Here is a 24,441-nt window from a genome sequence, read left to right on the forward strand (position 1 = left end):
AGCTACAACCTTATATTTTGAGTTATGATGATACATGACTGTTACTAAGCACGAGGCATTTAATGACTCTTCCAGAATAAATGGGTAAATGAAATGACCATTGAACATGGATGTAGCAGATCTATCAAGATGAAACAGAAACATTACATTTGGATACATTTATTGTTCAAGCCCAAGTTACAAATTACAGTGGGAATAGTGACATCACCAAGAAAAACTGTCCTCTGCTGGGGCAAGTCTATGGTTCGGAGTCAATGTTGTTCTACTCTTTGGTCTTTGCGTCCTTGCTCTCGATCAGTCCAAGAAGAAAGGCATCTGCTTCTAGTAGTGTTGTGTCGGTGTTCGCACCCAGGAAGCGAGATGTGAGCTCGAGGTCCTCAAGACGCAGACGTACCCTGCTCCCCCTCTGGTACTTCTCTCCATCGACTGTCGGTCGTTTACATACACAATGGAACTTGGCTCCAAAGTCAATGTATAAATCGTCTTTGATTATGTGAAAGATCTTCCCGATTACCATTTTGTCCTTTGCTGGTCCCATCTGTATGAGAGGAGAATTTCGTAGCAATGACGCAAATGATTTTTCATTTCTTCTTGACCCAAGTCTGACAGTAGTTCCTGTCTGATTTTGTCTCTGCTGAAGGTCTGTGTGTTGTTCATATGCTGCAGCGAAGCCACTTTTCACCTTGTCGGCTGCTGGTTTTTGCGTTTCTTCCACCGCTTTTCCTTCCGATGTCTCCCCGCTATCTGTGCTGTATAACGACTTGCAAATATCAATTGCTCGTTTTGGAAACACACATGTACCAGTCCTCAGACCTGACACGACCTTGCACAAAGCTGCCATGTTGGTGTGTCTGCCGCAAAGGACGATGGGTGTTTTACTTGTGTTACATTTAAATAAAAAAGGAAGGAATACCACAATATTCAAATTTCTACTGTATAAAAATAACAAACTCCTTACATTTGTGGTGGCAAAATTAGTATAAAAGACAAAGCCCTTAAAAAAAGATACATCGTCACGTTACGTTTTTTAAAGCTCTCCGGCTTCCGTAGCATAAAACATTTTGACGTCAGCGTAAATATCCGGTAGTAGCTCGACAAAGTATCCTTACATTTCTGTTCTCTCTTTGGCAACATCATGGAGTTGTTTCTTTCTGGTCCACTTCTTCATTTTTGCAATGCTTCTTTTCCTATTGGAGCATCTGTTCGTGATCTAGTTGATAATTTTACGAAAGAAAAGGTTAGTATGAAAACGTCGTGTTATCAATTAAACTGAAATCTTACTTAATAGGTTCCACATCCAACAAGCTAGCTACTGGTAGCTAGATAACTAACGCGGTATTAGCGGAAGCTAGCTAGCTATCTAGTTTAACAAACTTTGCCAACCAGGACTTGAACATACATAGTATTTTCTGCCATGCGCTGTATTTAAAAAAAAATATATAACTAGCTAGCTAGTACTGGCAGTACTAATACTAGTATGGATGTGCATATTTCCCTTTCAAGTCTATTCGATACACATTTAACGTTAGATGGGCTCTGATGCGATTCAATAACGAAACATTTTTCAACATTTTAGTTGTTTTGCACATGGTTCCCACACTTCTTGGTGGGTTTATAAAGAACTCCGTCCGGCTTTAAACGAAAGTTGTAATAGTAGAATGTGCAATTTTGAAATTGAGTTGTGCACCATCAGGTCATGTTTGTCATTGCATACCTTTTTAGATAGCTATTTATAACATGTCAGAAATGTCCAGATCAACTAGCCTGTGTCAGCAGTGTTTTTTTTTTTATGTCGTTTTTTTTTTTGCCCATAGATATTGTTGTAATTTTTTAGTTACTCAAATGAATACACATTAGACATAGCAAAATGTATAGAATTGCAAAACAAAAAGTAGCTTTAAAACTGCACATTTTTTGTGTGCGCCCCATAACAATGTGTAGAATTGAAGGAAATAAGCTTTAACCCTGCAAAATTCTCTCCACCAACAAGGAGTGTGAACGGTTTGTTTCATGGACAGTGCTTTTGCCTATAGAAATAGACGTGGGGGGCGCTGGATGTTACCCAATGCTAGAAGTGGGGGCCCCAATTGAAAACGTTTGAGGACCCCCCTGATTTAGCAGATGCTGTAATCCAGAGTGGTTTACATTTAGTGCTTTAATCTTAAAATAGCAATGGGGGACAAGCACATATCACATGCATATAAATGAACATTTTCCTCAAAGTAGCCATCATTCGAGTCAGGGCTAGAAAGGGGGTATTCACGTGCTGGTTCAGTTTATTTTTATGAATCTCTTGTGTACAGATGAAACAGCAAGAATCTGTCAAAGCCCAAGTAGAACAACATACGCTTGGTCCAAGACTTGCTCGAATCTGATAAATTATGGATTTACTCTTTATTTTTTTTTACAGAACATTTGATATGGTTGAACACCCTTATTTTCTATCCTTTGGAGCTTTATGGTTTTGGAGAAAAGTTCAGGAACATGATTAGATCCTTTTATCAAAACACTAATAGCTCAGTGTCCTTAACACTAGGGACTTCTCCACGATTTGACATAAGTTGTGGAATTAAACAGGGCTGCTCTATTTCACTATCACTCTTTTTTATGGCTGCAGAAATGCTGTCAATTCTTATCAAGAATTCTGATATAGAACAGCTGAGTGTTTTTGATGACCAGATTTTCAAAAATCAGCTAGAAGAAGTCATATCCAAGTAGGCTCGAGTCTGTAATCGCTGCAATAGGTGCTTCAACAAAGTAAAGTGTCTTAAACTTATGTAAATGTGATATTTTAGTGTTTATTTAATAAATTAGCAAACATTTCTAAAATCCAGTTTTTGCTTTGTCATAATGTAGTATTTTGTGTAGATGGAGGAGAATATATTTTTTTAGAATAAGGCTGTAACGTAACAGAATGTGGATAAAGTCAAGGGGTCTGAATACTTTAAAAAAAGTGACCTTTATTTCACTAGGCAAGTCAGTTAAGAACAAATTCTTATTTACAATGACGGCCTACCCCTGGCGACGCTGGGCCAATTGTGCGCCACCTTATGGGACTCCCAATCACGGCTGGATGTGATACAGCCTGGATTTGAACCAGGGACTGTAGTGAAGCCTCTTGCACTGAGATGCAGTGCCTTAGGCCGCTGCGCCACTTTCTGAAAACACTGTGTGTCTGTGTGTGTGTGTGCACTGTTTAAGTGAAACTATTGCTGATGGTGAACCTGAACAATCAAAGTAAAATTGAATGTAATCTCCGATCATCATCTGTGTATCCAGATGAGTTGTCTCCTGCGGTAGCTTAGGCTACATTTATTCCGGTAACAGCACGTTTGATAAAATAACCTAGCAAATGATATACTCATCTACTAAAGCCTATTATTGCGCAAGCCATTTTACAAACATTTGAATGCTAAAGGTAACGCATAGATGTGCCAGATCAGGAATGAGCCTACCTCTCGTTGATCAGCGCGCCAAGCTGCATACAGCGTGCTATTTGACTAGGCTACTGATATTTCCTGGGGTTGAAGCTCAATGACTGTCAACACAATTAAATGCTTAGTTCTACGCTGAAGGAGAGAACGCAGTTGTTACAAAATATTAGTTATTTTCCTTAGGTAGAAAGTCATTTGAGGAAAAAAATTGGAGTAGGTGATTCGTAACGTTTGAATCGATTTCCTGGCCTATGCTACATTTGGATCGGTTTGGAGTCCTGAAGAACAACCACACTCATATCTTAAACATTTGAACCGGGGACTGATGTGTATTGTTCAATCATTACATCCCTACTAGCTAGCTACTTGCCTAACGTTTCTTCTATTGCTTTCAGGGAATCCCGTCATCGGATCTCTATGTCAAGAATAATGGACGACTATCAGAGCTTGATGAGAAATTGCAGGCTGGAGCGGTGTATCGACTGGAGCCTCGTCTCTGTGGAGGGAAAGGAGGTAACTAAGTAGTTATTAAAGTCTGCTTGTCTCTTAGACTTACAGTAACAGGTTCATTACTATAACTTCTATTTAGCTAGCTACTTAAGAAAATTATAATTTACTGTTAAGCCTAAAGTTAGTGGACAGGTGTGAAATGTTGCTTACATTATTCTGAGTAAGTGAGTATATGAAACTAACTGTTCCATTATTTGTAACTGGCAGGCTTTGGGTCAATGCTTAGGGCTCTTGGGGCACAAATTGAGAAGACCACAAACCGCGAAGCCTGCAGGGACCTAAGCGGAAGGAGACTAAGAGATGTCAACCATGAGAAAGAGTAAGATGGTCACCCACAGACTCAGTTTTATCTGGTATTTTAAGTATTTCTCTAAATAGGTGTTTTTGATGAAGCTCGTCTGTTGGATTTGATTGTCAGTTTGCACTTTTGGTACAATGGAATGGATAAATTGCATGAATAAATAGGAAATGAAAATATAGTCACATTGTGTGTGTGTCTTCAGGATGGCAGAGTGGCTTAAGAAGCAGGCAGACCGCGAGGCAGAGAAAGAGCAAAGGCGTCTGGAGAGACTGCAGAGGAAGCTGGCCGAGCCCAAGCATCACTTTACAGACCCAGAGTACGAGCAGCAGTGCCACGACCTCTCAGAACGCCTGGAGGACTCAGTTTTAAAAGGCACAAATTTCAAATGGCTATTTAGAATGAAATGGTAGAATAGTATGATTATTGTCCATTTGTAAGAATGGTAATGTTTGTTTTTCACCCAACCTCTGAGACACACGGAAGCTGCACAGGGCCAAACAATGCAGAGCCCCTGGTGTAATTTTTATGGAGATATATTTATATATACACTACCGGGCACAAGTTTTAGAACACCTAGTCATTCAAGGGTTTTTCTTTTCTTTTTACTATTTTCTACATTGTATAATAGTGAAGACATCAAAGCTATGAAATAACATATGTGATCATTTAGTAATCCAAAAAGTGTTAAACAAATCAAAATATATTTTAGAAGTTAGATTCTTCAAAGTAGCCACCCTTTGCCTTGACAGCTTTACACACTCTTGGCATTCTGTCAACCAACTTCATGAGGTAGTCACCTGGAATGCATTTCAATTAAGGTGTGCCTTGTTAAAAGTTCATTTGTGGAATTTCTTTCCTTAATGCATTTGAGCCAATCAGTTGTTGTGACAAGGTAGGGGGGCTTTACAGAAGATAGCCCTATTTGGTAAAAGACCAAGTCCATATTTTGGCTCCCGGTCTAAGGCGCTGCATCTCAGTGCTAGAGGCGTCACAATAGACACTCTGGTTCGAATCTAGGCTATATCACAACTGGCTGTGATTGGGAGTCCCATATTTGACCAAGAAGGAGAGTGATGGAGTGTTACATCAGATGAGCTGGCCTCCACAGTCTCCTGACCTCAACCCAACTGAGATGGTTTGGGATGAATTGGACCGCAGAGTGAAGGAAAAGCAGCCAACAGGTGCTCAGCATATGTGGGAACTCCAAGATTGTTGGAAAAACATTCCAGGTGAAGCTGGTTGAGAGAATGCCAAGCGTTTGCAAAGCTGTCATCAAGGCCAAGGGTGGCTATTTTGAAGAATCTCAAATATAAAATATATTTTATTTGTCTAACACTTTTTTGGGGGTTACTACCTGATACCATTTGTGTTATTTCATAGTTGTGTCTTCACTATTATTCTACCATGAAGAAAAACCCTTGAATGAGTAGGTGTATCCGAACTTTTGACTGGTGCTGTATATACATGTCTTAATGATCTGTGCTGTAGAAAATGATTACAATGTAAAGGGCTGTTTGTTCCATTGAACTAATTCAAGGGTGAGTCTAACAGTCTGTTTTTTAGGAATGCAAGCCTCTTCCAGCGGACTAGTGAAAGTAGACGAGGCACCGAAACGCAAAAAGCCACCTCCAAACAAAGGCCAAGGGAAAAGCAAGAAGAAATGCTTTTGGTGAATGAGCATCTTGGTTTAACATTTTTGTACAATTAAAAAAATCGTCTTTGCAGACTGTAAAAAAAAAAAAAAAAAAAAAAAAAAAAACATGCCCAAAAACTGTCATGGGAACAAAACTGCCCAATAGAATTTTTTTTTTTATATTACAGGACTGGTGTTGGTGGCATGGATGACCTGGACAGCTCCGAGGATGACGATGATGCAAGCAACAGCAGGAACTCTCCCTCCACATCTGCTTCCGGTTCAGGGGTACCCGATTGTCCTGTAAAGAGAGCAACGTCAGCTCACACATCAGCCTCTCTGAGCAGAGCGGAACAAACAGCAACTCCGGAAGCTCCTAGCGCAAGCAGCAACTCCATCTCAGGACCCAGCTCTCCAGAGAGCCCAGCAGAGGTGCAGACACATTCTCAAGCAGAGGCAGCAGCTTTCGATACCAGTGGTAGTGGGGAGCAGAAGGAGGTGGTCACCACAGATGAAACATTCCCAAAGGCCGACAATCTACGCGTAGCTCAGAGTAGCGTCAACCAAGCCGCTGTGAGTTTCTTAATGTTCCACTCAAGATTTGTCCTCTTGGGCCTTGTTAGTTCATTATTTAATGTTTTACATTTTCATTATCCATATCTGCTCCTTCGTTGTTCTGGGTCATCCCAGAAATTAAGCAGCTTTCCTTGTGATCATAATGCAAATGAGATGTTGGGATGACCAAAGATGTTTAATGGCTCACAATGCACCATGAATATAGGACTTTGCAACAAGACCAACTGCAGTCATGCAACATAGAATAGTGTAATGAACAGTTACTTTTAAAGATTAACTTGTGTGTTTCTCCCCTGCTATGCAGTGTGAAGATGGGCCCTTAGACCTCCAGGCAGTGCACTCAGACAAGGAGTTGGAGACTTTGGGGTTGGACAGGCTAAAGGCGGAACTGATTGCACGGGGGATGAAGTGTGGGGGAACCCTGTCCGAGCGAGCTGCTCGCCTTTTCTCCACCGTAGGGCTTTCTGCAGAGGACATCGATCCTGCCCTATTGGCCAAACCCAGCAAGGGCAAGAAGCAATGATTGCCTAGTTTCTATTACAGCACTGTATAATAATGAGTCTTATGCTGAGTTGGACTCCTGACTTGGTGACAATTAAGGTAACAGATATGACTATGCCATGAGCCCCAGATTTAAAGAGTGATTATTTTTGTTTGCCCCATATAGTGGACACAATTAAAGATTGTCACAGGTATAGGATATATCCCAGAATTCTCCTGTTCTCAATTCATTTCAGACACTTTTTCTAGAGTAGATTTTACTTTTTAAATTTCTTAGGTCATTGTACTGTCCCTTATGTTGGATGAAATTTCACAAATGAAATGAAGTCTCTTTGTAACAGTGGCTAGGTTTCAATCCAATTAGTGACAGATTTTCATGCAAATATTCTAAAACAAAATGGCATTTTCCAACTAGAGATGTTACCATCACGTGAGTCCAAGTTTACTTTGCTATGATGGTTGTTACATCAACATTTAGAGTATGAAGGTGTTTCCACTGCCATTTTTCGTGTAATTAATTTTCCAGATACACAAAGTTCCCGCCTTGTCTAGCATTCTGTGTATTGTTGACATTTGTGTTTTGTTGACATTTGGAAAGTTTACCGATGGCAACCTGGTGGTTGTTCTCACAACCCAATTTTTTTTAGGACAGAGTAATTCTTTGGCTTAAAAGTACGTTCATAACTCTGGAAATTGCTTTTTTATTTTTCTGTGGTTTTATATGTTCCTTATTTGGATACATGGTTGAATAAAAGGACTTACTGTATTGTGTTAAGCAAAAATACATGAATGTGAGTTATTTTTTAAACCATAAACAATATTATGGCAATGATGGCGCAATCAAAATTTGAGTCTTGTCTGTGTACCTCAGAGCCGGGGTAATCTGACAGCCCTCCTGTTCTCACGCAGGCTAGCAGTGGGATAATGCAGGACAGCGTTGGAAATGCGTACAGGAGAACATCTGGCCACAGTTGGTGCGTCTATCCATAGTGGCGGTTCTTCCTGGCGTCGTAGGGAAAACCAAGGGGACGTTGCGTGTTTACACGTGACGCGAACAGGTACCGTTCCCATATTTGGAGAACAATGTCGGGCTGCAGCAGCCACTTGTCTCCGGGACCCCCTTGAGACATGAGGTCTGCTCCTACGTTCTGATAGACTGGAATGTGTGCTGCTGTCAACGAGCGAAGGTGCTCGTGAGCCCACAGCCACAATTCCTCCTTGGCGATGTATGTAGGCACGAAGTGGGTCTGAACCAGTTGTGGTAAACCGTGGGGTGTTGGGTTGAGCGTGCAGATATTGACACAGACAGGGAGGCTTTAGTCCAAAAAAACGACTTTACTAAGACAGAAAATAAATGTATCAAAGAAATAACTTAGGTTTTGCTCGGTCTTCCTTCTCTCTCTTTTAACTGGTGTCCGTCTCTCTCCCTTCTCTCCCGCGGTGTGCCATCGTGCTCCTTTTATTTAGCCTCCACGGCTGGTTGGCACCTTCCTCTAATTACCTCCACTTAGCTGTCCGTGTCGGGGTGCCCAGCTCCCATATTCACAGCAGAGGGAGCCAACGTCGCCTCTATTACCATCCCCCGGTGTAGACCTCCTGGGACACCACACAGTCGATCTGTCTCCAACTCTAGGAGGTTGATGGGGAGTCCCGAGGGAGGCCACACACCTCTGACCGCCCGAGCCTGGCATGTCCCTCCCCATCCAGTCAGACAAGCGTCTGTAAACACTGGAATGTCTGCGCGTCCTGTGAGAAACGTGGGCGCCAACATTTTGGTTACACAGGTAACCTTGGCGCCAGGTAGCCTAGTGGTTAGAGCGTTGGACTAGTCGAATCCCCGAGCTGACAAGGTAAAAATCTGTCGTTCTGCCCCTGTCGTTCTGCAGTTAACCCACTGTTCCTAGGCCTTCGTTGAAAATAAGAATTTGTTCATAATTGACTTGCCTAGTAAAAAAATAAATAAAACGTTGTGGTTCCAACCTTCGGTGAACGCAACACGGGTCTGAGATGCACTGACTGAGCCGGTGCTCCGTCGCCCAACAGCGATTACGTCATCGGCCCAACATGGGGCTGTGTACGCAAGCTGTTCCTCAAACATTGCTCCTAAGAGTGTGTGGTGTAGGGTCGGAATTATTGGCGGGTTCTGTGAGAAACGGGGGTTATACATGTAACCTGTGGTTCCAGACGCCCATGAACGCAGCACGGGTCTGAGCTGGTGCCCGCCTGTGTTAGTGTGCCGTCTCCCAATAGCGTCATCGGCCCAACAGGGGGCTGTTCTTTAAACCTTTAACCACATTACTCCTGAGAGTGTGTGGTACAAGGCTTTTATGAGGTATGGCGGCTCATCAGAGCGTCCGCTTTGCTGCGGTCATGTCATTCCCACTCACAACGTCCTCCTGTGTGTAATCAGCTACGCACTCATGGTGGGCTGTGCTAGACACAGGGTGGTGAGAGGAAGAGAGATAAAGAAGAAAGAAGGAACCTTAACGGTCTCAAGTTTGTTATGGAAAAGAGGTTCTCTTGTGACGAAGTCAGATGGAACACATTCTTTATTAACAACTGACATATTGGCTCAATAACAGTGGGCGCTGCGCTCTTCCCCCCTGGTCCCGTCAGTGTCGCCGTCTCTTCTGGCTGCCCCTAGGACGCCAGGGTGACGAAATGAAGACCTCTCTCGCTGGTGGAGAAGCTGCTTTCTCTGGTGCTGCCGGAGAGGCGAGGCCCGCTCCAGGTGCACCCGCTCGACGGGCTCTCCGTCTGGCTCTAGACCCATGTCTAATGGAGCAGGGAGACTCGTTTGAAGCCGCTCTAGACCCTCCTGCCATTGGCAGGCCAAAACGCACCGTCGCATCTTTGACGGCGGCTCCAAAGAGGCCGCTGTCAGAGATGGGGGCGTTCAACAGGGCGGCTTTGTCGGTCTTCTTCATGGCCGTCATAGACAGCCAGAGGTGTCGTTCCACGACCACCGAAGTAGCCATGGACGTCCCCGCGCATACAGCCGACGCCTGAGTGAGATGGAGGATGGCGCCGGAAATCTTCGACGCTTCCTCTAGCTCCTCTCCCGACAACCCAGTCTTACCCGTGGTGAGACGGGACAGAGAGGCGGCCAAGAGGGCAATATTATTAGCTGCTGCTACAGCTTGAACACCTAGAGCGAAGGACTTCCCTGCCAGCTGGGCTGTGAGTCTGTCCTTAGTCGAAGGTAATGTGGGTTTCCTGGACGACGGCCAGGAGCTCGAACCTGGGACAAGGTACGCTGCCAGGGCGTCCTCGAGCCTAGGGATTTCCTGGGACCGTTCTCCGTCCACTCTGGTGAATGGGATGTACGCCTTCGCAGGCGCCCTGGCCATTAAAGGCGCCTCCCATGCAACCTCCACATATTTTGCCAGTGAGGGCATGGCAGGTGCTAAAAGCACAGCCGCCCGTCTCGGTCTAGAGTAGAGGCCGCCCACCATCATATCCACCTCCGGGTTGGGGGGAATGGGGGGCAGTGCAATGTCTAGACGGCTCGCGGCCCGCTCAATGAGCCCTGTAAAATCAGAGCGCAGAGAAGCCGTTGCGTAAGAGAGGGCTGCTGAGAATACAGAGCCCGTCTCTTCCTCGCCCAAGGTGAAATTTCCCGCGCTCACCCTAGGGAGAGGGGTCATTTCAGTTTCGGTTGGGAGATCTCCCCTGAAAAATTCCCACCGCTGTTTACTCTCCTTTAAAGAAAGGAGGGTGCAGCTAGGGCATTCCGAGGAGTCTGTGAGGTCGCCCCTAGCGTGCTGTGAACCCAAACACACGAAACATAAATCGTGTGGGTTCGTAGCCGCCATTGTGGAGCAGCGCCTCTGAGCTCTTAAAAGAGCTTTTGGGAGTGGAAAAACTTTGCTCATGAAGGACGACATCGAGACCAGGAAGTCGACGGTGGGTGGGTTCGTCTTGAGTCTTCTATCTACTGTATAGGCTTCTGCTTCTGCTTCTTCTTCTTCTTCTTCTTCTTCTTCTTCTTCTGTCCAGTCCAGTCCAGTCCAGTCCAGTCCAGTCCTGTCGCTGAAGATAATGGGAGGCTGAATGACAGGAAACATCCCCTTATATATGGACACCTGTACTCCTATTGGCTGCATGTTTGTGCATAATTTTTTCTCAGGCTATTCGCTGCCTAGGCGGGGTAAACCAATAGAAGCAGAGCTCCACTATGGGGCGGAGCTCCACGATATAGAACAAAGTTAGCCCCGGGGGTGAGGGCTAGGCCAGTGATTGTTTCTGGACTGTGATTTGTGATTGAATTCACATTATCATTTCATAATTAGGACCATGAAAAATTATTGACTTCTGTCTGTACTGGTAGTTCTGTCTTCCAGCACCAAGACATTGATGTAGTGCCCTCTGAAGCTTACAGTCATTCATCACATCTTCATACCTTCATCATTTCCATTAATATTTTACTAATCACACATTAAAGGAATACCTCTGGATTTTGACAATGGGCATGATAACAAATAACCATAGACTTAGTCTTTGTGATAACGCTAGTTAGTATTGGCTCGCGAAACTACCTCTACCTTCCTTCATACCCGGCACAGAGACATAATAATGGTATCCACAAGTTCATCCAACTCTGGGGACGTAGATAAATGGCCTCATTGCCAAAATCCCAAAGTATCCCTTTAAGCTTCTATGCATGTTAATTGTCCGTGCAGTCTTCTTTAACTGGGTCATTTATATTACTTCTGCTACCCAACATGAAAAAAGGTTCAACAATGGTTTTAATTTGAAAACAGCAAGCAGGGAAATACTTCGACAGAGATGTTTCATTAACAGTCTTGTTCGCTGTGTCCAAACTCCAGACTTCTACTTTAAAGTTGTTAATAATTAGACCCTAATGTGAGAATTAACTGGTGAGACTGGGGGGAAGGGGCGGGGGTGCCTGCAGTGGTGCCTTGAATCTAATCACAGGTTAAAGATGTCATTGGTAAGATGGTCAAGAAAAGTTCATGGCCTTAATTATAGATAGTGTTAAAGCACAATTCTAAATATATATATTTTCCCTTATTTTCACAGAGGCCTTCCAGGAGTTGGATAGAGAAGGCACTGGAACTGCTGAAATGAATATCACAGAGGTGAGACCATTTGAATTTCAATGCTATGTCTCTTTTAATTACTGATTCACTAAGGAAAAGTAACCTTATCCACTCTGTCTTTGTCTCTCACAGTGGCTGATTATGACCATGTGTGGTTGAAGTGTATGGTGATCTTGTATGTTGTAGAAGAGGACACATACACACCCATAGTAGAGGACAACCATAGCCTCAAAGTGCCTCCAAAGCATCTCAGTGCACCCAACTAAGGCTTGCATCATCTCAAACAATCCCAAAGAAACTTCTACTCCCTACTTTTTTATCACCACTACAAATACCTTGCTGCCTCTGCTCAATAACTTGGCAAATGCATTTATCCTGGTCAATTACACGTGATGAAAATGAAATGCTTTACTAAGGGAGTCGCTGCATATAAATCACTGCACGCATTATACAATGGCAATGTTTTCAGGGCATACCGTTGTGCAAAGAATGCCTGTATTGTTTAAGTTCCATTCCAAACCTTTTAGGTTTTTCTCTCTTTTGTTTAACCATCAAAATCAGATGCTAGTCTGTAATAAGAGATAATATCGTACTCTGTGACTGTATGTATTTTTTGCTACCTTTCGCAAGATCTTGGATTATAGAAAGTATGTAGAGCTATAGGCTGCTAATGAACTGTAAATTGTACTGATGCCTTAGTCTTTAGGATACCTCAGTACAGTACACTACATCAGTTAAAGACAGAAATATAACTAATCTTTTTCTCAAGATCGCAATTTTTGTCTAAAAATTGGTGAGGGTACTTTAAACTAAAACACTAAATGTAGGAAAGAGACTCCTCAAAATGTGACAAGGTAAAAAGTAACTTTGAGGGTTATGCTGAACTGCACATTTTAATTCTGCGAAGAATGTCACTGAAAAAAAAACTGACTTATCATATAACTTTTGAGTTATTCATTTTCTAAAGATGATTAACATGGTTAGTGCATAGTTATAATCCCTAATGCATACAAGGTGTGTATGAATGTAACCATTTGTTACTTATTATTTATCGTTGATATGAAAGATAAGGTCCTTTTGCTTCCAAAACCGTACCTCAAGCGATGCATGTTAATGTTCAGATCGAGCGTCTGGGATCTAAAGAACTCTCCCCTACAGAAGACACCTTCGTCCAATGACTTATAGTATAATGTAATGGAATTTAAGAGTCATGATCAAGGGCTACCCCACCACTTGGTTTGCTGAGAGGTAGGATGGGACTGGAGAAATGTAACCACTTTCATATGCATACATAGACATGCAAGGACTAACAGTCCATGAGATCTTGATTAAACGTTTGAAAGCTACAACCTTATATTTTGGGTTATGATGTTACATGACTGTTACTAAGCATGAGGCATTTTATGACTCTTCCAGAATAAATGGGTCAATGAAATGACCATTGAACATGGATGTAGCAGATTTCTCAAGATGAAACATTACATTTGGATACATTTATTGTTCAAGCCCTCAGTTACAAATGACAATAATGTGGGAATAGTGACATCAACAAGAAAAACTGTCCTCTGCTGGGGCAAGTCTATGGTTCGGAGTCAATGCTGTTCTACTATTTGGTCGATGCGTCCTTGCTCTCGATCAGTCCAAGAAGAAAGGCATCTGCTTCTAGTAGTGCTGTGTCGGTGTTCGCACCCAGGAAGAGAGATGTGAGCTCGAGGTCCTCAAGACGCAGACGTACCCTGCTCCCCCTCTAGTACTTCTCTTCATCCACTGTCGGTCGTTTACATACACAATGGAACTTGGCACCAAAGTCAATGTATGAATCGTCTTTGATTACGTGAAAGATCTTCCCGATTACCATTTTGTCCTTTGAAGGTCCCATCTGCATGAGAGGAAAATTTCGTAGCAATGACGCAAATTATTTTTCATTTCTTCTTGACCCAAGTCTGACAGTAGTTCCTGTCTGATTTGGTCTCTGCTGAAGGTCTTGTGTGTTGTTCATATGCTGCAGCGAAGCCACTTTTCACCTTGTCGGCTGCTGGTATTTTGTGTTTCTTCCACCGCTTTTCCTTCCGATGTCTCCCCGCTATCTGTGCTGTATAACGACTTGCAAATATCAATTGCTCGTTTTGGAAACACACATGTGCCAGTCCTCAGACCTGACACGACATTGCACAAAGCTGCCATGTTGGTGTGTCTGCCGCAAAGGACGATGGGTGTTTACTTGTGTTACATTTAAATTATAAAGGAAGGAATACCACAATGATCCAATTCGTACTGTATAAAAATAACAAACTCCTCACATTTGTCGTGCCAAAATTAGTATAAAAAACAAAGCCCTTAAAAATCCCTACATCGTCACGTTACATAACAAGGTCTCTTTTTTAAAGCTCTCCGGCTTCCGTAGCATAAAACATTTTGACATCAGCGTAAATATCATCGTAAATATCCGGTAGTAGCTCGACAAAGTATCCTTACATTTCTGTGCTCTCTTTGGCAACATCATGGAGTTGTTTCTTTCTGGCCCACTTCTTCATTTTTGCAATGCTTCTTTTCCTACTGGAGCATCTGTTCGTGATCTAGTTGATAATTTTACGAAAGAGAAGGTTAGTATCAAATCGTCGTGTTATCAATTAAGCTGAAATATTACTTAATAGGTTCCACATCCAACAAGCTAGCTAATGGTAGCTAGATAATTAACGCGATATTAGCGGGAGCTAGCTAACTATCTAGTTTAACAAACTTTGCCAACCAGGATTTGAACATGCATAGTATTTTCTGCTATGCTATTCTGCGCTGTGTTTTTTTTTTATATAACTAGCTAGCTATCTTGTTTAACAAACTTTGCCAACCAGGATTTGAACATACATAGTATTTTCTGCAATGCTATTCTGCGCTGTATTTTTTTGTTTTTATATAACTAGCTAGCTAGTACTGGCAGTACTAATACTAGTATGGATGTGCATCTTTAATTTTCAAGTCTATTCGATACACATTTAACGTTAGATGGGCTCCGATGCGATTCAATAACGAAACATTTGTAAACATTTTAGTCGTTTAGCACATGGTTCCCAAACTTTTTGGTGGGTTTATAAAGAACTCCGTCCGGCTTTAAACGTACTCTTGAAAGTTGTAATAGTAGAATGCACAAGGTGCAATTTCGAAATTGAGTAGTGCAACATCAGGTTCTCTTGTCATGTTTGTCATTGCATACCTTTTTAGATAGCTATTTATAACATGTCAGAAATGTCCAGATCAACTAGCCTGTGTCAGCATTTAAATTTTTTATTTTTTGCCCATAGATATTGTTGTAATTTTGTCACTCAAATATTACATGAATACACATTAGACATAGCTAAATGTATAGAATTGCAAAACATAAAGTAGCTTTAAAACGGCACATTTTTTGTGCGCCCCATAACAATGTGTAGAATTGAAGGAAATAAGCTTTAACCCTGCAAAATTCTCTCCACCAACAAGGAGTGTGAACGGTTTGTTTCATGGACAGTGCTTTTGCCTATAGAAATAGACGTGGGGGGCGCTGGATGTTACCCAATGCTAGAAGTGGGGGCCCCAATTGAAAAAGTTTGAGGACCCCCCCCTGATTTAGCAGATGCTGTAATCCAGAGTGGTTTACATTTAGTGCTTTAATCTTAAAATAGCAATGGGGGACAAGCACATATCACATGCATATAAATGAACATTTTCCTCAAAGTAGCCATCATTCGAGTCAGAGCTAGAAAGGGGGTATTCACGTGCTGGTTCAGTTTATTTTTATGAATCTCTTGTGTACAGATGAAACAGCAAGAATCTGTCAAAGCCCAAGTAGAACAACATACGCTTGGTCCAAGACTTGCTCGAATCTGATAAATGATGGATTTACTCTTTTTCTTTATTTTTTTTTTACAGAACATTTGACATGGTTGAACACCCTTATTTTCTATCCTTTGGAGCTTTATGGTTTTGGAGAAAAGTTCAGGAACATGATTAGATCCTTTTATCAAAACACTAATAGCTCAGTGTCCTTAACACTAGGGACTTCTCCACGATTTGACATAAGTTGTGGAATTAAACAAGGCTGCTCTATTCCACTATCACTCTTTCTTATGGCTGCAGAAATGCTGTCAATTCTTATCAAGAATTCTGATATAGAACATCTGAGTAGTGTTGATGACCAGATTTTCATAAATCAGCTGGCAGTTTGTTTTTGAGAAATATTGTCCAGGTTCCAAAAGCTCTCCAAACCATAAAACGATTTCCCAAAGCTTACGTTTTTACACCTTCATTTAAGGAAGTGTGAATTAATGGCTCTTACATGACTGTCACCTTGTGGTGGCTCATGATATTCCAATTAAATCCACAGACAAATATCTAGGTATACATATTACCAAAAATGTCAAGATAAGTGAGATTTTCAGTGTCTGGAATAATTTGGATGAATGCAAGGCCAGACTTAACAGATGGATGCAAAGAGATATATAGATTTGGTCGCATATATTTAACTAAAATAGAAATTTTATCCAGATGCATTTATCCAGCTTACTCTCTTTCCATCTCCAAGAAAGCTATGAAGGCCATTAACCAGTTGAATTTTGACTATCTAGGAATGGGAAGTTCATTTATGTGAACTTTATTGGTACAGGAATATATGTATGCCTTATTGTATTTGTACATTGACAAAGCATTTTTAATAAGAAGCAGCAGTTTTTCCTGGTTTTGGGTTTTTGACTGTGATTATTTGGATGAATCAGGATTGGGCGAAGGCGGTGCTTAAACTGATGTCCACTAGAATCCACAGCCACAAAGTCAAAATAGGCTGTATCGTAAAATTTATTGAAAAAACAAACGTTTTTGGGGGCCATGGTAAACATGGGTGACATTAGCGGAAGAGATGGGTTTGGCCAAGAGTTTCTGTTTGTGCAAAGAAAGGAAGTGAAGTCTCCTCCCTTACAAAGGCAGAGAGGCCCAACTCGGCGGAAAATCTGTCTCCCTCCAGCAGGTGGCGTGTTTTGTTGTTTTGCCCATTAAGAAAGGAGTTTTTCTATGGAGGTCAATGAGTGACGAATTTGGTAAACATTTTTTTTGTTGGCTTATTTGATATGTGAGGTTATTTGATTAAATAGAAGTTTCGTAATGCACAAGTTAAGAGTGTGCTGATATAAGTAGGACACGTGGCATCCCGTCAAATTTGATATAAAACACTGTCGGAGTTGTTTCTAAATTGCTATGCATATTCATGTAATGAAGCGAGTAGCATAGCATCTCTCTCCATTGAATACAGGCGGTTGACGTCACAACCCTCATTTTAATATATAAAAAAAGGAGTACAGTAATGAGATTTATCCACCAATCCAGATAAAGGATAGGCGGAAGCTAGACAGCCCGCTGTGCCTCTTTGCGGACCACGGCCCATTATTTGGGCGGAGAGACATGTATCTTGTCAGTATATCCATAATCTTTGACAAAGATAATCACAATTGTTAATGAGATTACGTTTTATATAGCCTAGGCAGCCGATAGTCGGTGCTAGATCTGCACAATCATCTAGGATTGATGTGCTTCCCGGTAATACACTCGTGTACCCCGTGGAACGGCTCGTACATAAAGCATCTTCCATTCAGGCTGCAAAAGCATAATTTTCCTCCTTTGCTTTATATAATGGCGAGCCGCCGGAAATGGAACAGGAAAAATATGTGTACTGTCTTAATACGAAAATGGTGGTGGAAGATGTTTTTTCGGACAACTTAGGATGTTACCCACCGCTTTCGAAAGTGCACACTCCTGACTTTTCAGCTGAAATCACCATCACATTTAAAGTGTTGGAGCTAGTAATGTATCAATATTATCTTTAAAAAAAATAGCGAAGACATAGCCAATTAATAAATGGCATGAATTTGGATTTCACTCCCGTCTCATCAAATGGTTTTGACACACTTGAGTGAGCTTCTCTTCATCTCCTGCTTCAACCATGCAGTGCGAGTAGCTAAAGAAGTCATACCCAAGAAGACTCGAGTCTGTAATCGCTGCCAAAGGTGCTTCAACAAAGTAAAGTAAAAGGTCTGAAACTTATGTAAATGTAATATTTTAGTGTTTATTTTTAATAAATTAGCAAACATTTCTAAAATCCAGTTTTTGCTTTGTCATAATGTAGTATTTTGTGTAGATGGAGGGGAATAAAACATTATTTATTTTTTAGAGTAAGGCTGTATGAATGTGGATAAAGTCAAGGGGTCTGAATACTTAAATAAAGTTCACTTTTTTTTTTATCTAGGCAAGTCAGTTAAGAACAAATTCTTATTTACAATGACGGCCTACCCCGGACGACGCTGGGCCAATTGTGCGCCACCCCATGGGACTCCCAATCACGGCTGGATGTGATACAGTCTGGATTTGAACCAAGGACTGTAGTGAAGCCTCTTGCACTGAGATGCAGTGCCTTAGGCCGCTGCGTCACTTTCTGAATGCACTGTGTGTGTGTATGCACACACTCTGTTTTCAAGTGAAACTATTGCTGATGGTGAACCTGAACAATCAAAGTAAAATCAAATGTAATCTCAGATCATCATGTGTGTATCCAGATGAGTTGTGTCCTGCGGTAGCTTAGGCTACATTTATTCCGGTAACAGCACGTTTGATATAATAACCTAGCAAGGCTTTATTAGATATACTCATCTAATAAAGCCTATTATTGCGCAAGCCATTTTACAAACTTTTGAATGCTAAAGGTGACGCATAGATGTGCCAGATCAGGAATAAGCCTACCTATCGTTGATCAGCACGCCAAGCTGCATACAGTGTGCTATTTGACTAGGCTACTGATATTTACTGGGGTTGAAGCTCAATGACTGTCAACACAATTAAATGCTTAGTTCTACGCTGAAGGAGAGAACGCAGTTGTTACAAAATATTAGTTATTTTCCGAAGGTAGAAAGTCATTTGAGGAAAAAAATTGGAACTTGTCATTCGTAACGTTTGAATCGATTTCCTGGCCTATGCCACGTTTGGATTGGTTTGGAGTCCTGAAGACCAACCTCACTCATATCCTAAACATTTGAACCGGGGACTGATGTGTGTTGTTCAATCATTACGTCCCTACTAGCTAGCTACTTGCCTGACGTTTCTTCTATTGCTTTCAGGGAATCCCGTCATCGGATCTCTATGTCAAGAATAATGGACGACTATCAGAGCTTGATGAGAAATTGCAGGCTGGAGCGGTGTATCGACTGGAGCCTCGTCTCTGTGGAGGGAAAGGAGGTAACTAAGTAGTTATTAAAGTCTGCTTGTCTCTTAGACTTACAGTAACAGGTTCATTACTATAACTTCTATTTAGCTAGCTACTTAAGAAAATTATAATTTACTGTTAAGCCTAAAGTTAGTGGACAGGTGTGAAATGTTGCTTACATTATTCTGAGTAAGTGAGTATATGAAACTAACTGTTCCATTATTTGTAACTGGCAGGCTTTGGGTCAATGCTTAGGGCTCTTGGGGCACAAATTGAGAAGACCACAAACCGCGAAGCCTGCAGGGACCTAAGCGGAAGGAGACTAAGAGATGTCAACCATGAGAAAGAGTAAGATGGTCACCCACAGACTCAGTTTTATCTGGTATTTTAAGTATTTCTCTAAATAGGTGTTTTTGATGAAGCTCGCCTGGTGGATTTGATTGTCAGTTTGCACTTTTGGTACAATGGAATGGATAAATTGCATGAATAAATAGGAAATGAAAATATAGTCACATTGTGTGTGTGTCTTCAGGATGGCAGAGTGGCTTAAGAAGCAGGCAGACCGCGAGGCAGAGAAAGAGCAAAGGCGTCTGGAGAGACTGCAGAGGAAGCTGGCCGAGCCCAAGCATCACTTTACAGACCCAGAGTACGAGCAGCAGTGCCACGACCTCTCAGAACGCCTGGAGGACTCGGTTTTAAAAGGCACAAATTTCAAATGGCTATTTAGAATGAAATGGTAGAATAGTATGATTATTGTCCATTTGTAAGAATGGTAATGTTTGTTTTTCACCCAACCTCTGAGACACACGGAAGCTGCACAGGGCCAAACAATGCAGAGCCCCTGGTGTAATTTTTATGGAGATATATTTATATATACACTACCGGGCACAAGTTTTAGAACACCTAGTCATTCAAGGGTTTTTCTTTTCTTTTTACTATTTTCTACATTGTATAATAGTGAAGACATCAAAGCTATGAAATAACATATGTGATCATTTAGTAATCCAAAAAGTGTTAAACAAATCAAAATATATTTTAGAAGTTAGATTCTTCAAAGTAGCCACCCTTTGCCTTGACAGCTTTACACACTCTTGGCATTCTGTCAACCAACTTCATGAGGTAGTCACCTGGAATGCATTTCAATTAAGGTGTGCCTTGTTAAAAGTTCATTTGTGGAATTTCTTTCCTTAATGCATTTGAGCCAATCAGTTGTTGTGACAAGGTAGGGGGGCTTTACAGAAGATAGCCCTATTTGGTAAAAGACCAAGTCTATATTTTGTCTATATTTCTCCAGAGTGGCGCAGCGGTATAAGGCGCTGCATCTCAGTGCTAGAGGCGTCACTACAGACACTGGTTCGACTTAAGGCTATATCGCAACCGACTGTGATTGGGTGTCCCATAGGGTTGCGCACAATTGGCCCAGCGTCGTTCGGGTTTGTAAATAAGAATTAGTTCTTAATTGACTTGAAATTTTTATTTTAACTAGTCAAGAACAGCTCAAATAAGCAAAGAGAAACAACAGTCCCTCAGTCACCTCTAAACATGAATGTCAGTCATTATGGACCATTTCAAGAACTTAAAGTTTCTTCAAGTGCATTCACAAAAACCATCAAGCGCAATGATGAAACTGGCTTTCATGAGGACCGCCACAGGAATGGAAGACCCAGAGTTACCTCTGCTGCAGAGGATAAGTTCATTAGAGTTACCAGACTCAGAAATTGCAGCCCAAATAAATGCTTCACAGAATTCAAGTAACAGACCCATCTCAACGTCAACTATTCAGAGGAGACTGTGAATTAGGCTTTCATGGTCGAATTGCTGCAAAGAAACCACTAAAGGACACCAAGAATAAGAAGAGACTTGCTTGGGCCAAGAAATGCGAGCAATGGACATTAGACCGGTCTGATGAGTCCAAATTGGAGATTTTTGGTTCCAACGGCCGTGTCTTTGTGAGGCGCTGTGTCGGTGAATGGGTGATCTCTGTATGTGTAATTCCCACTGTAAAGCATGTGGGTGAAGGTATTATGGTGTGGGGGTGCTTTGCTGGTAACACTGTCTGATTTATTTAGAATTCAAGGCACGCTTAACCAGCATGGCTACCACAGCATTCTGCAGCGATACGCCATCCCATCTGGTTTGGGATTAGTGGGAATATAATTTGTTTTTCAACAGGACAATGACCCAACACACAACTCCAGGCTGCGTAAGGTCTATTTGACCAAGAAGGAGAGTGATGTGACCTAGCCTGTGACCTAGACCTAGCCTGTGACCTAGCTTCCACAATCACCTGACCTCAACCCAACAGATGGTTTGGGATGAATTGGACCGCAGAGTGAAGGAAAAGCAGCCAAAAAGTGCTAAGCATATGTGGGAACTCTTTCAAGATTTTTGGAAAAACATTCCAGGTGAAGCTGGTTGAGAGAATGCCAAGCTTTTGTAAAGCTGTCATCAAGGCAAAGGGTGGCTATTTTGAAGAATATAAAATATATTTTGATTTGTTTAACACTTTTGGTTACTACATGATTCCATATGTTATTTCATAGTTTTGTTGTCTTCACTATTATTCTACCATGTAGAAAATAGTAAACATGAAGAAAAACCCTTGAATCAGTAAGTGTATTCAAACATTTGACTGGTGCTGAATATATGTTTCTTAATGATCTGTGTTGTGGAAAATGATTACAATGTAAAGGGCTGTTTGTTCCATTGAACTATTTCAAGGGTGAGTCTAACAGTCTGTTTTTTAGGAATGCAAGCCTCTTCCAGCGGTCTAGTGAAAGTAGACGAGGCACCGAAACGCAAAAAGCCACCTCCAAACAAAGGCCAAGGGAAAAGCAAGAAGAAATGCTTTTGGTGAATGAGCTTTGTCATCCTGGTTTAACATTTTTGTAAAAAAAAAAAAAAATCATCATCTTTGCAGCCTCTTAAATAAAAACATGCCAAATAAATGTCATGGGGACAAAAGTGATAGTGAAATGTTTTTGATATTACAGGACTGGTGTTGGTGGCCTGGATGACCTGGACAGCTCTGAGGATGACGATGATGCAAGCGAAAGCGGGAACTCTCCCTCCACATCTGCTTCCGGTTCAGGTGTACCCGATTGTCCTGTAAAGAGAGCAACGTCAGCTCACACATCAGCCTCTCTGAGCAGAGCGGAACAAACAGCAACTCCGGAAGCTCCTAGCGCAAGCAGCAACTCCATCTCAGGACCCAGCTCTCCAGAGAGCCCAGCAGAGGTGCAGACACATTCTCAAGCAGAGGCAGCAGCTTTCGATACCAGTGGTAGTGGGGAGCAGAAGGAGGTGGTCCCCACAGGAGAAACGTTCCCAAAGACCGACAATCTAAGCGTAGCTCAGAGTAGCGTCAACCAAGCCGCTGTGAGTTTCTTAATGTTCCACTCAAGATTTGTCCTCTTGGGCCTTGTTAGTTCATTATTTAATGTTTTACATTTTCATTATCCATACTTGCTCCTTCGTTGTTCTGGGTCATCCCAGAAATTAAGCAGCTTTCCTTGTGATCATAATGCAAATGAGATGTTGGGATGACCAAAGATGTTTAATGGCTCACAATGCACCATGAATATAGGACTTTGCAACAAGACCAACTGCAGTCATACAAAATAGAACAGTGTAATGAACAGTTACTTTTAAAGATTAACTTGTGTGTTTCTCCCCTGGTATGCAGTGTGAAGATGGGCCCTTAGACCTCCAGGCAGTGCACTCAGACAAGGAGTTGGAGACTTTGGGGTTGGACAGGCTAAAGGCGGAACTGATTGCACGGGGGATGAAGTGTGGGGGAACCCTGTCCGAGCGCGCTGCTCGCCTTTTCTCCACCGTAGGGCTTTCTGCAGAGGACATCGATCCTGCCCTATTGGCCAAACCCAGCAAGGGCAAGAAGCAATGACTGCCTAGTTTCTATTACAGCACCGTATAATAATGAGTCTTATGCTGAGTTGGACTCCTGACTTGGCGACAATTAAGGTAACAGATTTAACTATGCCATGAGCCCCAGATTCAAAGTGTCTGATTTATTTTTGTTTGTCCCAAGTAGTGGACACAATTAAAGTTTGTCACAGGCTATTGGATATATCCCAGAATTCTCCTGTTCTCAATGCATTTCAGACACTTTTTCTAGAGTAGATTTGACTTTTTAAATTTCTTAGGTCCCTTATGTTGGATGAAGTGGCACAAATTAAATTAAGTGTCTCTTTATCACAGTAACTAGGTTTTTATCCAATTGGTCACAGATTTTCATGCAAATATTCTAAAACGAAATGCGCATTTTCCAACTAGAGATGTTACCATCACGCGACTCCAAGTTTACTTTGCTATGATGGTTATTATATCAACATTTAGAGTATGAAGGTGTTTCCACTGCCATTTCTTGTGTAATTCATTTTCCAGAAACACAAAGTTCCCACCTTGTCTAGCGTTCTGTGTTTTGTTGACATTTGTAAAGTTTACCGACGCTATTTGCTGTTTCCATCAGGACTGTTGTGACTTTTTTTTTTAATCCAACGTACTTTACTCACATAAAGGTTGGATGGCAACCTGGTTAGTGAGTGGTTCTCACAACCAAAATCTTTTTAGGACAGAGTAATTCTTTGGCTTTAAAATTAGGTTCATAACTCTGGAAATTGCTTTCTTGTTTTTCTGTACCTATGTTCCTTATTTGGATATATGGTTGAATAAAAGGCATTTCTCAAAATTTCAAGGAGTTATTGTATTAAGTAAAAGTACATCAATGTGACTTCAATTTTTTTTACACCATAAACAATATTTTTCTCCTCATAAAACAAAAGGGGTTATCAGATGGTTTAAATCAAGCTTGACTTTAAAAAAAATATCAAGCCATCGTATTCCTAAATGTCAGAAATCACAAATCTAGTTAACAAAGGTGAATTCATTTAAAGCCACATCCTGCCATTTCAACAGCCTGCCCCTTTCACTTTGGTAAGTTGAGGGATGGGGCTGAGGAAATGTAACTATTCTCAAATTTACAGAGCTGGATGCAAGGATTGATAGTTGGAGATTGGCATGGTGGTTTTAATTTTATTTAAACTACAAATTGTTTACACTTATACTGAACAAAAATAGGACGCAACATGTGAAGTGTTGGTCCCATGTTTCTTGAGCTGAAATAAAATATCTTAGAATTTTTCAATACACAGAAAAAAAATATCTCATTTTGTGCACCCTTTTGT

General features: G+C 41.6%; 3 protein-coding genes, 1 long non-coding RNA gene and 1 pseudogene across 4 annotated transcripts; 3 read left to right on the forward strand and 2 right to left on the reverse strand.

Annotated features, from left to right (window-relative positions):
- Positions 1–143: 143 nt before the first annotated feature.
- Positions 144–876, reverse strand: mrps28 (mitochondrial ribosomal protein S28). The gene has a single exon (XM_055907421.1). The coding sequence runs from the start codon at positions 839–841 to the stop codon at positions 263–265; it is 579 nt and encodes a 192-aa protein (XP_055763396.1). The 5' UTR covers positions 842–876; the 3' UTR covers positions 144–262.
- Positions 877–1,055: 179 nt separating this feature from the next.
- Positions 1,056–7,801, forward strand: LOC129839773 (splicing regulator SDE2-like). The gene is made up of 7 exons (XM_055907414.1): positions 1,056–1,237; positions 3,830–3,947; positions 4,152–4,263; positions 4,448–4,617; positions 5,809–5,914; positions 6,067–6,451; positions 6,759–7,801. Exons 1-7 carry the CDS (start codon positions 1,136–1,138, stop codon positions 6,975–6,977), a joined length of 1,212 nt encoding a protein of 403 aa, XP_055763389.1. The 5' UTR covers positions 1,056–1,135; the 3' UTR covers positions 6,978–7,801.
- Positions 7,802–11,882: 4,081 nt separating this feature from the next.
- On the forward strand, positions 11,883–13,372 carry LOC129839803 (uncharacterized). Its single transcript, XR_008757102.1, has 2 exons — positions 11,883–12,057; positions 12,151–13,372. It is a non-coding gene; the product is annotated as an uncharacterized LOC129839803 (long non-coding RNA).
- A 124-nt stretch (positions 13,373–13,496) lies between these two features.
- Positions 13,497–14,361, reverse strand: LOC129839785 (28S ribosomal protein S28, mitochondrial-like; annotated as a pseudogene).
- A 52-nt stretch (positions 14,362–14,413) lies between these two features.
- LOC129839765 (splicing regulator SDE2-like) lies at positions 14,414–23,945 on the forward strand. The gene is made up of 7 exons (XM_055907406.1): positions 14,414–14,621; positions 19,152–19,269; positions 19,474–19,585; positions 19,770–19,939; positions 21,985–22,090; positions 22,231–22,615; positions 22,923–23,945. Exons 1-7 carry the CDS (start codon positions 14,520–14,522, stop codon positions 23,139–23,141), a joined length of 1,212 nt encoding a protein of 403 aa, XP_055763381.1. The 5' UTR covers positions 14,414–14,519; the 3' UTR covers positions 23,142–23,945.
- Positions 23,946–24,441: the final 496 nt, after the last annotated feature.

Source organism: Salvelinus fontinalis, chromosome 3 (genome assembly GCF_029448725.1).
Source record: "Salvelinus fontinalis isolate EN_2023a chromosome 3, ASM2944872v1, whole genome shotgun sequence".
NCBI lineage: Eukaryota > Metazoa > Chordata > Actinopteri > Salmoniformes > Salmonidae > Salvelinus > Salvelinus fontinalis.

Excerpts from the sequence above, each read along its gene's own strand:
- LOC129839765 (XM_055907406.1), top strand. The coding sequence starts at position 14,520 with ATGGAGTTGTTTCTTTCTGGCCCACTTCTTCATTTTTGCAATGCTTCT. Across the intron at positions 19,586-19,769 it reads GATGTCAACCATGAGAAAGA|GATGGCAGAGTGGCTTAAGA; the intron begins GTAAGATGGTCA and ends GTGTGTCTTCAG. Across the intron at positions 22,091-22,230 it reads AGCAAGAAGAAATGCTTTTG|GACTGGTGTTGGTGGCCTGG; the intron begins GTGAATGAGCTT and ends TTGATATTACAG.
- mrps28 (XM_055907421.1), bottom strand. The coding sequence starts at position 841 with ATGGCAGCTTTGTGCAAGGTCGTGTCAGGTCTGAGGACTGGTACATGT.
- LOC129839773 (XM_055907414.1), top strand. The coding sequence starts at position 1,136 with ATGGAGTTGTTTCTTTCTGGTCCACTTCTTCATTTTTGCAATGCTTCT. Across the intron at positions 3,948-4,151 it reads TCTCTGTGGAGGGAAAGGAG|GCTTTGGGTCAATGCTTAGG; the intron begins GTAACTAAGTAG and ends TGTAACTGGCAG. Across the intron at positions 4,264-4,447 it reads GATGTCAACCATGAGAAAGA|GATGGCAGAGTGGCTTAAGA; the intron begins GTAAGATGGTCA and ends GTGTGTCTTCAG.